This window comes from Daphnia pulicaria, chromosome 12, assembly GCF_021234035.1.
Source record: "Daphnia pulicaria isolate SC F1-1A chromosome 12, SC_F0-13Bv2, whole genome shotgun sequence".
Lineage (NCBI taxonomy): Eukaryota > Metazoa > Arthropoda > Branchiopoda > Diplostraca > Daphniidae > Daphnia > Daphnia pulicaria.
In genome coordinates, this window is record NC_060924.1 from 393,698 (window position 1) to 407,044 (window position 13,347).

General features: G+C 40.6%; 2 protein-coding genes and 4 long non-coding RNA genes across 7 annotated transcripts; 3 read left to right on the forward strand and 3 right to left on the reverse strand.

The window, feature by feature from the left end:
- Positions 1-6: 6 nt before the first annotated feature.
- LOC124316171 lies at positions 7-3,048 on the reverse strand. 2 transcript variants are annotated; one of them, XM_046781963.1, is made up of 6 exons: positions 2,564-3,048; positions 2,386-2,493; positions 2,288-2,320; positions 2,003-2,176; positions 1,523-1,933; positions 7-1,460 (listed from the first exon to the last, which is right to left on the reverse strand). In XM_046781963.1, exons 1-6 carry the CDS (start codon positions 2,652-2,654, stop codon positions 139-141), a joined length of 2,139 nt encoding a protein of 712 aa, XP_046637919.1. In that variant the 5' UTR covers positions 2,655-3,048; the 3' UTR covers positions 7-138. The 2 variants fall into 2 exon arrangements, with proteins under 2 accessions (XP_046637919.1, XP_046637918.1); XM_046781962.1 differs by having other exon boundaries at positions 2,003-2,320; positions 2,564-3,047.
- A 54-nt stretch (positions 3,049-3,102) lies between these two features.
- Positions 3,103-6,279, forward strand: LOC124316166. Its single transcript, XM_046781944.1, has 4 exons — positions 3,103-3,272; positions 3,337-3,405; positions 3,465-4,489; positions 4,563-6,279. Exons 1-4 carry the CDS (start codon positions 3,218-3,220, stop codon positions 5,805-5,807), a joined length of 2,394 nt encoding a protein of 797 aa, XP_046637900.1. The 5' UTR covers positions 3,103-3,217; the 3' UTR covers positions 5,808-6,279.
- A 78-nt stretch (positions 6,280-6,357) lies between these two features.
- On the forward strand, positions 6,358-7,887 carry LOC124316650. The gene is made up of 5 exons (XR_006911913.1): positions 6,358-6,894; positions 6,963-7,058; positions 7,126-7,243; positions 7,473-7,629; positions 7,702-7,887. It is a non-coding gene; the product is annotated as an uncharacterized LOC124316650 (long non-coding RNA).
- A 1,097-nt stretch (positions 7,888-8,984) lies between these two features.
- On the reverse strand, positions 8,985-9,540 carry LOC124316642. The gene is made up of 3 exons (XR_006911903.1): positions 9,433-9,540; positions 9,232-9,367; positions 8,985-9,147 (listed from the first exon to the last, which is right to left on the reverse strand). It is a non-coding gene; the product is annotated as an uncharacterized LOC124316642 (long non-coding RNA).
- Positions 9,541-9,600: 60 nt separating this feature from the next.
- On the forward strand, positions 9,601-11,419 carry LOC124316649. The gene is made up of 5 exons (XR_006911912.1): positions 9,601-9,716; positions 9,783-10,023; positions 10,083-10,171; positions 10,237-10,470; positions 11,275-11,419. It is a non-coding gene; the product is annotated as an uncharacterized LOC124316649 (long non-coding RNA).
- Positions 11,420-11,805: 386 nt separating this feature from the next.
- On the reverse strand, positions 11,806-12,992 carry LOC124316639. The gene is made up of 2 exons (XR_006911898.1): positions 12,553-12,992; positions 11,806-12,098 (listed from the first exon to the last, which is right to left on the reverse strand). It is a non-coding gene; the product is annotated as an uncharacterized LOC124316639 (long non-coding RNA).
- Between the last annotated feature and the right edge of the window lie 355 nt (positions 12,993-13,347).

A 13,347-nucleotide genomic window follows, 5' to 3' on the forward strand; every position in this document is an offset into this window, starting at 1 on the left:
GATAGATTCTATTTCGACATTTTTATTTTTGCAGACCTGGAAAGGTATCCGATTTATTCACAGTAGCCTTATTTAAACATATATGATAGGAAATGTAAAATTAATAATAGCAAATGTTTCAATTGAATTCATTATGCGTCAACCACTCGACTGTTCGGTTGGGTTAGGCCCTACTGATGTTGGATTCGTATCGGTTCGGTTCGTCTGCAGGAAACGGTAATTCGACTCAACGATCTGGCGGACAGTAGCGTTGACCTTCTCCAAAAGCCTCCGTTTCTTGTCAGAAATCAATTGTTGAATAACGATGACGTCTCTTTCGCACGCGTCCAGTAATTTGCCCCTCTCACTGGCCAGGTGACTTGAATTTCCCGTACTGACGTCCATTAGAAACTGCAGTCGGTGAACTCTTGGCATCAGGTAATCCCTCGAAATGTGATAGTACGTCGTCGCCAGTTCATTAGCCACGGTCAACACTTTTTTTACTCTGACCGTTTTGTCTCGCATTTTCTTCATTTCGATACGTTTGATGCCTTCGTTTCTCTTGTACGACGGAGTGCCGATCGTCGTGTTCAGTTGCTGGATGAAATCGCCCACACTGTAGCTGGTGATTGTTTCGATTATTTGCGAGAATCTTGCGAAGAAATTACCCAAATGAGCCCAATTGCCTTTGACTTCATTCATGTCGGCCAGTCCCCCTTCAAGCATCACTATGGCCTTCTTTAGATCCATTTCTTCCGTCTCCCAGTTGCGAATCTGGTTCAAGTTGCTCATGAATTGGCTCGTCTTCTCCGTGATTTCCCTTGTGTTATTGTCCAGTCTCGCTTTCAAAACCTCGGCATATTCCGTGTACATGGCGATTTTTTCATGAGCGAAGGCTGTCAATTGTTCACTTTCGCTGAGGTTGCGCCGAGTTAAATTTTCCATCACTTCTCGCGCCTGTGGACCGCTAGTGATATTGGCCAAACGTGTCGCATTTTCCTTGAACCGTTCGATGGCCTTGCGAACCTGGACGAACTGGGCCTCTCTCCATTCTTTAAAAATGGCCTTTCCACCCATTTTTATCGTCATTTTCTGTTCAACATTTAAAATAGGCATGGATTCATTGGTGACGTTGGCTAGTTGATGCATTTGTTGGATAGTTTCAAATCCCATTTCAACGATTCGTTGGAGTGGACGACATTTGATCGATGCGTTGTTAGTCGTCAGCAGGAGATTCTGGTAATGATTCATGTCATCGTTAGCGTCGTACTTCCCATTTTTCGAATCGAGGGAAGCGAGTGTTGTGTAACTCTCGAACAACTGCCGACTTCTAGCCGAAATGTCGAATATTTGGTCAGTGTAGTTGTAAATGCACGGATCGTCCATTGTCGGCCGAGTGCCGTTGCCATACTCAATTAGATTGTCCAATCCTTGACTCGCTTCTTGGTTCGAAAAGATTCCCAACATCTTCGCCAACAGTCCTGATTACAAAGAACATGTTTTCATAGGTCAACGAGTAGAAGAATTCGAGAAAGAAAGTTACCTGTGACGAATTGAGCCAAGTCCAATGAAATTCTATCCATGTCTGTCGGAATGGAAAGATACGCCTCGAGTAGATCTTGTTCCGTTTGGCTTTGTTTATCCAAGTCTTCTTTCACTTGTTTCTTCCGGTTGCTCAGGTATTCTTCTAGGTCTTGGTTTTTCAATTCTTCGATTGTTTTATTGGCCGCCACTTGCTCCTTTTGAGCCGTTTTGACACGTTGGAGGTCAACGGCCGCCAAATGAACTTCTTGGATCAAATGGTTCAATCGCTCGAAAGCCGCAACCACCTCTTTAGACCATTTCACGTTATTGTCGATGGATTTCTGAACGACTTTTAACGGCAAGTGAAGGCGACTCTCAATCAATTCCATGTCGCCAGTGTCCAGAATATCAAGGGCCGCTTTCATGTAGGCTATCACAGGTATATGTTAAATATTTAAAAAACTTTGTCAATTCAAAATTTCATCATTTCTCTTTTTACCTGGAATCGTTAGGGTCGACAATCGGATTCGGTTGATGTTGTTGTGGGCGCACAGGAAGGCCCGGTAACTCTCCTGATTGATTTGAAACAAAGACAGGAGGAAACTGTCTGGATGGTTCATGATTCCACCTGTGGATGGAGCGTTCAGCAGAGGGAAATCTTTGGCCGGATCAACTGTCATCATCATTAAAGTAGACAGGAATCCCAAAATGGTAAGCACGGAGGTGAGGAATTTGTCCCATTCCATTTTCATTTTTGTTTCAACCAAGATCTTGGCATATTCGCCGTAATTTGCAATCAGACGTTCCGCGTTACGTCCTGTATGCGTATGAGCTAGTCGTTATGAAGGTAAAAATACGGACAATCTCTTCTGAAAAACTTACCTTGTTTCGGAACAGGTGTCGTTTTAGGTTTAATAGGTTTTCCTTTTCGTGGATTGCTAATTACATTATTGCTGGCGTTGCTAAATTTTGTTGGCTGCTTCGACCGAGCTATTTCGTGACATACAGAAAGATAATTTGAGCTTTGCTATAAAATTTAGAGCAATAAGATAGAACTTACGTGATTTTTCTTTAATTTCTGCATGTCCTGATGAGATCAGAACAAGCAACGTGAAAATTACCAGTGCCAACAAATAAGACTCGGTCTTCATGGTGTCTAGAAGTTCAAGAAACTGGCCGACTTTTAGAAATGCGAGGATAAAGTGGACTTGGAACTCGAGAAAGCGTCGAGTGTTTAAAAATCTCAATGTGTAGTGTACATAGTAGTTTTTGTTATCGGACTGCGCATATCGCCACAAGAGTTCAAGGGAAAGTTGACATTTTTGTTCTTAGTTATTTACATATTGTACGTAGAGTCATGCTGGCCCATCACTCGTACCGAAATCTAATCGTGCCACTGTAAACAAAAATTGCGCTGTAGAACAAACCCCTTGACTCTTTGAGATTGGAAGGTCACGAGCAGCGAAATTAGCAAACAAGATTCGTGGCGCCAGATGAATTTATTTCGTTTTGAATCGATTTTTACAACTGCGTCTTTCATTCCACGCGCGAGGAATGGAGGGGAAGGGAAGTGAGCCAGATTGAGTTCATTTTTCTGGTGGCTTGCCAAAACTATTCAGCTATAGCAGCAAGCCCCACTAATAAGTCTGGTTGCCATGCCACTGGCGTTCGCAGATGCAGAGTAGCAGTACGATGCTCAGTTTGGTAGTTAACAATGAAAATTCTGATATTGTTGATCATTTTGGCCGTTGGGTTCGTTTCGTCGCAAGGTAAATCATTTATATTTCGCGCTTCTAATAGCATCAATTTGATTTTGTTTGTTTTTATTTTCAGTGAAAATAGTGCAGAAACCAACAAATGCCAAGGTGTCCGTTTCCAGTTCAAAGTCGCTGACTGCGCCAGGTACAAGTAATTTATATTTCACCCTTATAAAACCATTTTGATTTTGTTTTTATTTTTAGTGAAAAAAGTGCAGAAAGCAACCAATGCGACCCAGTACAGTGTGAATGTTCCCAAATCCAAATTACTGGCCGCCAGCAACGCCGTGTCCAGTAAAGAAGATGTTGAAGAAGATTTCAAGAACCAGTTGAGCGCCTATTCCAGCTGGGAGGATTCCCTATCTCTTGCGCCTATCAGCATCGGATTGCTGGGCGACTTGATGATCTTGTCATCGCAAACGAAGGATTTTGCAATCGATGGGAACGTTCCTCTTCGTGGCATCCTCTACGTCAAGTACCCAAAAAGCTTCCGGGCAACGCTGGTCCAAATCGGCAACGAAGCCCAAACGGCCTTCATGGTGGCCCACAATCACATGGACAAGATCCGGCTTTTGACTGCAGGCGTTCCAGACTACATGAAAGAGGCCACGGAGATCCTGGTGACGGGTGACGAGGAGCTGGTGTCTCGGTACTTGCCAGCGCCAATGATCCGCATCCGGGAAGCGGCAAACTTTAGCGTCTCTCTGTCCATGACCGTCGTCTGGCAATTTGAACGCGTCATCAATTTGACGGCCGAGGTGTTGGAAATGTGCACCAGCGAGAAAGGCCTGCAGGAAGCCAAACTGGAGAAAACCACCCGGGAACAGAAAAGAGTCAATTTGACTCTGCCGTTATTCCAGCAGATGGTTGAGCAGCTGAATTCGTCCATCGCCAAAGATCAGGCTGTTATCGAACGAGCCGAGGAAGACATGAGAAAAGCCTTGCAGAAAATGCCCAGTGGATGGGAAATGATTGCCATGGATTTTGTACAAACCCTTGGCAATTTGTTGACGGCCGGTTTCCAAACCATTACCTCCTTGGCGTACAATAGGGTCGAAGGATTAATGGCAGGTACACTCGTTACCCTCGAGGAAGACACGTTCACAGAATCCCATGATTCCGGCGAACAGCAGCCGCAGTTAACCGATGCGCCAGCTGACATTGAATGGGACCCGTGCATCATCCAGCAGTGGAAAAACATTTTGGAAATGGATGGGATATCCAGACACGTAAGTCAATCGAAACTATTATTTGATTAAACCACAGATAGGTTTGACTTAATGTGATGTTCTCTTGAAATAGTTGCTGGAATCCTACAAGGAATTAGGGTCGATTGACTCCGCCAGAGGACTATACAATCCTGATGGCGACAGGTCCAAATTGAACGCAATCGCTTTGCAAGTGGAAATGTGCTCTCCCGTGGCAGAAATCGTCAGACAAGGTTTGGAGTTCGTCGACGAACTTTCACGAGTGGCTCGTCGCCAGAAACCGAAGAACGTCACCGAAGAACATTTCAAAAAGGATCGCCAGTCTGACCTGGAAAATGTTTTAGAGTTGACTGGAGTTAAATTTCGTTTCTCGACCACTAATCTGAAAAACATGATGATGGCCAATCAGCAAGCCGTCCCCATTAACACGCCACTATTGTCGCAGGCCCGGAAGAAAAGCAATTCTAAAGGTTGGGCCAGTCAACAGGCCCTTGCCTCTAGTAGAAATCGTGCCTATTTGGCGCAGGCTACATTGGTGAACACTCGCCAGGCGATGGAGAGAACCATAGCGAAGATGATTCAACACAATGAAGAAGCCATCAAACTCTTGACTGAACAGCAGAACCTCAAGTTGGAAGAGATTCGCTACGATGAATTCATCCAGGTGCTCAAAGAAGGGCTGGAAAAGCTGACCATCTTCAAGGAGCAGTGGACCAAACTGGTTCGGTTCTTCCAGAAAATTGCGGATACCGTGCAATTAGTGGCTGCTCAGAGCATTGATGATTTCGCCAACCACATCGAGACGACCAGTTTGCAATTGAAAAACATTTACAAGAAATTAGTCATCGATAAGCTGTACGCCAAGGCCTTGAAAGCCACACAGGCCACATCGCTCGTCAACGACATGGCTGAAACTTACGTAAGCGTCTCTGCTAAGTACATCATCCCGGTCGTGTCCAGTCTGAGCAAGAAGATCATAACGGATCCCCGGAAAGCGACTATGGAGCGTGAAAAACTGCTGGATCAGTGCAAAAGGGACTCGAAATCCATCGTCGATCTCATTGTTGCTGATAAGAAGAAAATCCTCCACAGAATCGAACAGCGTACAGCCCAGATCAAGAAAGAATACGCCTTCTTGGATCCAGTGAAACGGAGACAGATCGAGTTACTGCGCAAAAAAACCGAACTGGAAATTGAGAAACAACAACGCGGTCGACGGAAGTTGAGCAAAGAACAGAAGAAGACCCAAGTGGAAAAAGTTTTGGCCATCAAGATTGAACGAGACGAATTCCTCAGGGAAAATTACATTCTGGATGATGAAGATCAGTCATCAACCTAAAAATTTTTAATTTTCGTTTTATCATTTAATAGTCGCTTTAATCATTTTTTGTATGGGGAGGGGACCGAGGGGCACATATATATACTCGACTAATCAATAACTATATTTTTGTTTTCTCTACATGTCCGGTATAGATGAATGCAGCTGTTGTGTGGAAATTGTTTTAGTGAAAACTGACGATAACTATTCCACCAACTCACTTGTTAGATTTTTAATTATGTGTTTTTTTCTACTTCCGATTTTACAACTTTTTAAAATTTCATTGATGCACTTTTGTACAATTCTTTTGGCACTCTTGCAGATATTCTTCTGCCTCGACACCGTAACTTGTCCGTCCGAGGATTCCAATAAATTCGCACCGATTTGTCTGGAATTCTGGATGGTCCTACCCCCCAAAACATGTATTACAGCGGCTGCATCTGTGTATCCTTGTGACGTTGCTGATTTGTCTAAAATACATCTGTTGACTCTGCTTTAAATTAATGAACTTTTATTTAAAGATGAAGGAGCATTTATTAAGGTTGCTGAAATTCGTAAGCACAATATTTTCAAACCGATTTTTTTAACACTTTGGATTGGAGGAAATAAAGTTTCAGGAATCCCTCACCAGGTGACACTGCAGTTAAATAATAACAACAATGGCTGCCATTCCCCACATTGATTAGTTGCCTGGTAGTTCTTAGTGGTGTGTGTCGTGCATAGCCTACTATGGTGTCGTGCTGGTATTTTAGTATAAGTGGTCCAGTTAAAGCGTGATTAAATCGTTGAAACAACTGAACCTGAAGAAAAGAAGAATGCAAGTTGCAAAAATAGTGAATTAGTGAGCCATGCTGGTGCTGCCAACATATTTGAAGTAAACTCAGTTCAAGCGTTGGTGCTAAGCTAAGTGTTTACCAGAAGAAAAGTCACCACGTATTTTCCTACATAATGTTTTCTGCCCAGTTGAATAATACTTTGTATTTGTATTTCTTCTCATCTATTTCCACATGAGTGTTTGATTTTTTAACAGTGAACAGTCTGTGTGAGAGGAGAATTGAATGATTGAGGCTGTGTAAAGTCTTCTATCTTCTGTATTCTATTAACAGTTGTAAACAAAGTTTATAAGAGTGAACAAATGCAAAATATTTAACCTTGATGTTTTTCATCAACTTACAGGAGGAAACCTGAAAGTGTGCAGCCAGTGCAGCCTACCGTCAACTATTTTGTTCAAAATCATTGAATTTTACTGATTGTGCCATCGAAATGATACTGGTAACAACCAACACTAGCTCTTTATTACAGTATTGCTGAAACATGTAATCTTCTCATCTGTTATTAGAATTCATCATAATTATCTGCTGTTTATATTGGATTTCCTAGATCACCAACCCCAGCACGGACCAGTCTATCATTCCATCTTCTAGAGAACCTTGGATAACTGATTGGTGGTTTCATGTGTAAGTATACTTGTCATGTCACTGAACTTTCTTTGTTGCAGTCTAATAAGTATTTTAAGTATTGATCTGACTTCTGTCTAAATCTCTTGACGTCTACCTAAAATTTAAGAGATGATTTTGAGTGTAAAGTGATGTTTAATTACTGTTTAATTATTCATTTAGGTCATAGACGTCAAGCACATTGATGACACAAATTATGAATAAGGTGACTTATTTTTTTAATTTACAGGTTTCTAAATTGGCATTACAGACTTTATGAGAATAAGTCATGTCCTTTCAAGAAAATGGACAAGGACTTAGTCATCAAGATTCCTTGTTTGCTAACTCGTCGGGTGCTACCCTTGAATCTCCCCATTACTTCCTTACACAGGCCCTCTTGATTGGAGGTATTGCTTTCTGTTGCTACAATCTTGTTTGAATATTACTGTCATCCAAATAAATGTTCATTCTGCTTACAGGGTAACTCCTTCGTGAACTTTATCCATTGCTGAAAACCGACGAGAGCATGCTGTAATTCAAGACCGATAAATTGTGTAGTTAGCTAAATTACAATTGCATATCTGGGCTCCCTTCTTTTCTGTGGCCCCGTTTCCCTAACTAACCACTAACCAACGCCCGCCGGTGGTCACTCACCCGCTGTGAAACCAGGAGGAGGGGAGGGCTCTGGTCGAACGGGGACTTGGAAGGCGCATGATCCGATGAAAACTTTTGGAGGGTCATGTGTCTAACCCGGAAGCCTAGTATGACTACATCTCCCCGGAAAAACTTGCCTCGTACTTCTCTCTTCTTCTCGGTCCAGATAAATATCTCTGGGGGCCGTAGAGATTTCCTATAACAGCATGTGCGAGTTAAAACAATGCATCCACTACCCAATGAAACAAATAGCCATGGTTTATTTTTTGTGGAAATCTCCGTCAGTCAAGTTACAAAGACGATGCAGATTTCCGCAAAACTAAACCATCGCTTTTTGTCTCATTGCCGCAGCGGTGGTGGCGGGTTGCGTTTAAACTCGTGCAGTAGTAAACCGTCTTGAACCGGACGCTCTGTTTATTGAATTTTTTGAACATTTTAAAAAGAAAATAAAAATCAGTTTACATAGTGTATTTATTTTTATTTATTACAGATATTACATGGTTAAGGTTTAACATTGGTTTATAGGGTTAAGGGTATAGATTTAAGGGTTGGTAGGTGTAAGTTTTCGGGGTTTGAAGGATTGGAAGGTATACGTTTGAGGGTTTGGAGATTAATTGATAGGGATACATTTGTAGGGTTATAGATTAACTAAATTTTTATCCAAACTTGAAATATCCTCCCCTCCAACATCCACCACTTTCCTTTCCCAACCCCGAAAACATGTTTATTACTTGTTTGACATAAACATCCCATATTTGTTTTTGCTGCTTTTTAACTTATAAACAATAAACTGCATAGTCACGATGACAATTTAACGCAATTTAACAAAATAATGATGCAATTTCCATAACATGACAGCAGGACCAAGGAACAGCCAGTTTAACTTCATGCAATAAGAGCTTTCACCAGCATAGGCTGCAACAACGTGCCACATCGAACAGCAATTACAGGAACATAAACAACCTAGAATCAAAATAAAATGAATTAATCTTCAGCATCAATGGAAATGCTCTTTGAAAAGACAAATTAACGTAACTTAATTTTTTTCAAGAGTTAACCCTGAAATCAGTATCTGATACTGCCTGGATTGTCTGCGACCAGGGAGAATACCTGGCCGGTGAAGAAGAGAGAAGAGTACGAGGCCAGTTTTGCTAGGGAGTGATTAGTCATAGCAGGATTTCCGATAGACTCCTCATGACCCTCCAAAAGTTTTTCTCAGATAATCCACCTTCCAAGTCCCCGTTCGACCAGAGCCCTCCTCATCCTCCAATCTTGACAGGGAAAAGTTCATGTGAACATTATAAACCTTTAAGAACAGAGAAAGAACACCAGATAAATTTTGGTAAAATAACTACCTTGCAACAGAAATTGTTTAGCTTCAGAAGACATAGCTTGCGAACTTGCATTATTGGATTAGACAATTTTATTTCTATTGTCACAAGCACCTAGTTGGCCAGGTCTGGGCCAGGTACACAAAAACTTCACCTGAAACTATTGAAAACATTTAATAAAGAATGCAGTAAGAATCATAAGCTAAGGATTGTGTTATCTATTACTTAAAAACAGTTACCTCATAATCCGATGTCCGTTGTTTAACGTTTTAATTTGTTTTGAAGGAACTTTTGAAAGTTACGACTCGGCCTGTTAATGTCATGCTACTGTGATCGTGCAACTAACACAAGATTCAAAACTCATTACTAGATGTCGCCACTGTCGCTCTTGTTGTTTACGTCTCCATGTCATGAAACGAGACGAAAAAATGGGCGAAACAAAACAAATTGTTGCTAATTATACTTATATTCCTGTGATTTCAAATACCAAATGGATCTTCGTATCTTGTGTAGGTTTATCTTGACCTAGGTTTCCTTATTTTCATATTATACCAACTTATTTCTTCAAATATTAGATGCATAGCTAATTAGCTACTGTCACTGTCAGTCATACCAACAAGTTGACTTCTAGCACTCAGTCACTTTCCATCCATTAAATCCTCATGCTGTCAAAAGCCTTAAACTCATATTTGAAGCACACATATAGTGGAATATAAATGTGTGGGTATGAGGTATTTTCCAATTACTGTAACCACACCAACCACACCACGTCAGATGCCTTAGAGCTACTAAATCATCACCTATATGATGATAAAGGTAAGCATCAATATCACCTATCACCACACTACTGCAATACTTCATAACACTTTCTTTAGCATCAGGAAATTTATCCCACCTGAGGAGTAATGCAGCAATTATTACGGGTTTTCTTCACATGAACATTTCAGTGTGCGTCTTGGAAAAGGTAAAGATTGATATGCTTTCTTAATTTTTATGTTTTCATTAATGTAAAACATTTTTTAAAAAAAGCACGCAAGATGCCCACGGACATCCTTGAGTCAATGCTGGATATTGTCCTTGACAGAAGAGGGACTTCCACCAACGTTCTGCTCCATTCTTATCTTCAAGACGTACGCTCATACAGCTTCGCTGCTTCAGCGCTTCTTATGCTGCTACACGTCAACTTTTCTTGCTTCACTGGCGAGTGGATCACTTCAGTTGCTGTGACAAACCTGCAGTCACTCACCAAGGGATTATGGCCAGGTACCGGACAATGACTTATTTTCGTAGATTATCTACTAGTAATCTATTTGCGTTAAACTCTCTGTCTGTGTAATAATTCTAAAATCAGGCCCTTCTTGCGCGTAAATGAAGTGTTAGTATGTTACTTAGACGTTTCTTTTTTCTAACGCTAGATGACTTTTCGATCATTTTCAGCTGTCAAAACAGTCAGTTTCAGTTACTTTGCAAATCTCTTTGAACATTTATCGGCAGCTGTTGTGTGGAATTTTTTAGTGAAAACTGACTATAACTCTTCCTCCAACAAAGCTCACTTGTTAGATTTTTTATAATGTGTTTTTTTTCTACTTCCGGTTTTCTCATTTTAGTCCGTAGTTCAGTAAATTTTCATTCTACGCACAAAAGAACCACAGTTTCGTGATCCTCGTAAAATTTGTGATAAAGTTCATGTTTTTTTTGTGCGTACGCGTACTTCCGGTTTCGAGAATGATCCTGAACGTTCAGGAAAATTCTCGATTTTGGCCAAATTTTGGATTTCGTTTAAATCATACCTAATCGACCCCAAATTTCATGGAGATCACGATTATCTGGTTTATTTTTACGGGAGCTCAATGGTTAAGTCGCTATCGCTTACTTCCGGTATAGTTCCGGAAAATTTGCATGAATCTAACAAGTGAGCTTTGTTCTGCGTACATTTCTCGATATTGCCAGCCAGATTTTAATCAAATATTAGTCTACTGTTTAAGTTTAGAGCAAAAAATCTGATCCTTGTACCAATGTTTAACTTTAATTGCCATGTCATTTAATGAGTATTGTTTTGTTTTTCAGGTTTATATGCAGAGGAGACGTTGAGAAGACGGACACCAAAAACGTCGCCAGTGTGTCAAAAATGTCAGCTGCGGATCATCATTTGTTGTTGGTAATATGTTTTGTGTTAGTTAACCCGTTGGCTGCCACGCCTTTGTTCCCCCATGTTAGCTCCTTAGCACGGGCCGCGCTGTTCGGTCTCGTGGTTTCCATGCCGCGGGGTCGGACAGTCGCACCAGCCCCAGATTTGGCCGAAAGGCCCTGTTAGGCAATGCACCATAGGGACTTCCCCCTTGTCGATACGGTGATGGATTCTAGAGGTTGTGCATTCCATCTTCTCCTATCACCGTGTCAGCCCGGACTTGTCAGCAATGGCAAGTCCCACCTTGGTCATAGATCCTTCAGACGTGGCGCGTAGAGTAGTAGAGAGAGCAACCTATGGGTTGTATGGCGTGGCAGCCAATGGGTTAACTTAAGTGTATGTATGTATGTATGTATAATGTGTGTGATTGTAAAATGTGGTGGAATTGTGGGTGGAGGTGGGAAAATAAATGCAATTCCAACTATTTATTTATGTTTTTGATTACACATTTCAACTTTAAGAATCAATACTTTTAAACACTCTACATAGCGTAGACGAATATATATAAGTAGTTTATTTAGCATGAGAAAGAGCTGATTGATATTCGGAAAATCTTTTTAGAAATGTCTTCAAATAAAAGAACAAAATTTATCCCAATCTGTTTTAATTGTATGACTACGTGAAATCGCCGATCAGTCAAACTGTAAACATGGCCGTGATCAAACTGCATCAATATTCAGTCAGGAGAAGATTGCGGCAATTACTATTAGTAGTCAGGACTCTGGAGCAACTAATCTCGGGGAGAAGTAAAGTCAAGCTAATAAAAAACAATATCTAATCGAGACCATTCATTACGAAATCGCTTGACATGGCAGAAACCTTTATAAGAGTCAATTTTCTGGGAACATGAACATAAGAAATGTACAACACTCGAAAATTCTGTCACCTCAAAATGACGCTGTCCTCCAACACCACGGAACAAGGGTCAAGGAATTTACATTTAACTTTGAATCTTGCCACCTCGCCCACCCTCAGAAATAAAATTAAAGAATCCAAAGTATCTCCTTCCCCCAAAAAAAACTTCTTTTGATCTTCCTGTCAAAAATGAATCCTAACACCAAAAAAGAAAACTTTGTACAAAAATTGTGATGACTCAACTTAAAAAAAGGGATCAGACTTGGAATCTTTGTGTTCACTAAACATAGGTAAATCACTACATGATATAATTTGGTGATGAACTCGAGTCCTGGTCAATCTGGCAGATCTCTTAACACCTCACCAACTTCTGAAGTCAAGAAATCTGAATAAAATAGACAGATTAACACAAATAAGATTTAGGTTCATTAACTATTCTAACTTAAATAAACCAGAACAAAACTGTTTTTGAAAAATTTCGATATGAAAGTTGCTTCGAGCAAAGAATCAAAAGCTGGGCTGGGCATGAAGAACACATATCGATACTGTTTGACAGCGAGAAATGTTTCATGAAAACGAAATGACTACAAAAAATATGAAACAATACTTTAATAGTAGCATAATTAGAAGAGAGATTAACCAACTAGACAAAGAAATTTCCAAATTCCAGGAAAAGGGCGACCAGGCGACCGTCTCCACTCCGACCACGTGAGAAATGAAGAAATTTAGTAGCAGACGATGAATGGCAGATAAGCAGTAAAGAATTTCTCCGCTAGATGCTATACAATCGCCTGTATCAGGCGGCAAATGCAATGCAATCAAATCCTTCCTCTTGTAATAACAAAACTGAAAGTTATTTGAAAATTGCAAATACAATCAATTTGACAAATAATTTAAAGCCTACATTGTGAAATATTAACTCTTTGGACTCAACATCTGGTAAATTTTATACCTTAAGGCTGAACAATCGCCGTAGAACTCTAAAGACAGAAGAACTCCACCGACAATAGAACCCCAATATATTTTAAATAAGTTATAAAAATTTCTTTATATGCGACAATAGAACTCCAAAGACACAAGAACTCCTTTTTTAAATA

Coding starts and splice junctions, on each gene's coding strand:
- LOC124316171 (XM_046781962.1), bottom strand. CDS start 2,654: ATGAAGACCGAGTCTTATTTGTTGGCACTGGTAATTTTCACGTTGCTT. Junction 2,494..2,563: donor AGAAATTAAAGAAAAATCAC/GTAAGTTCTATC, acceptor GTCACGAAATAG/CTCGGTCGAAGCAGCCAACA. Junction 2,321..2,385: donor GACACCTGTTCCGAAACAAG/GTAAGTTTTTCA, acceptor ATACGCATACAG/GACGTAACGCGGAACGTCTG.
- LOC124316166 (XM_046781944.1), top strand. CDS start 3,218: ATGAAAATTCTGATATTGTTGATCATTTTGGCCGTTGGGTTCGTTTCG. Junction 3,406..3,464: donor AAAGTCGCTGACTGCGCCAG/GTACAAGTAATT, acceptor TTTTATTTTTAG/TGAAAAAAGTGCAGAAAGCA. Junction 4,490..4,562: donor TGGATGGGATATCCAGACAC/GTAAGTCAATCG, acceptor CTCTTGAAATAG/TTGCTGGAATCCTACAAGGA.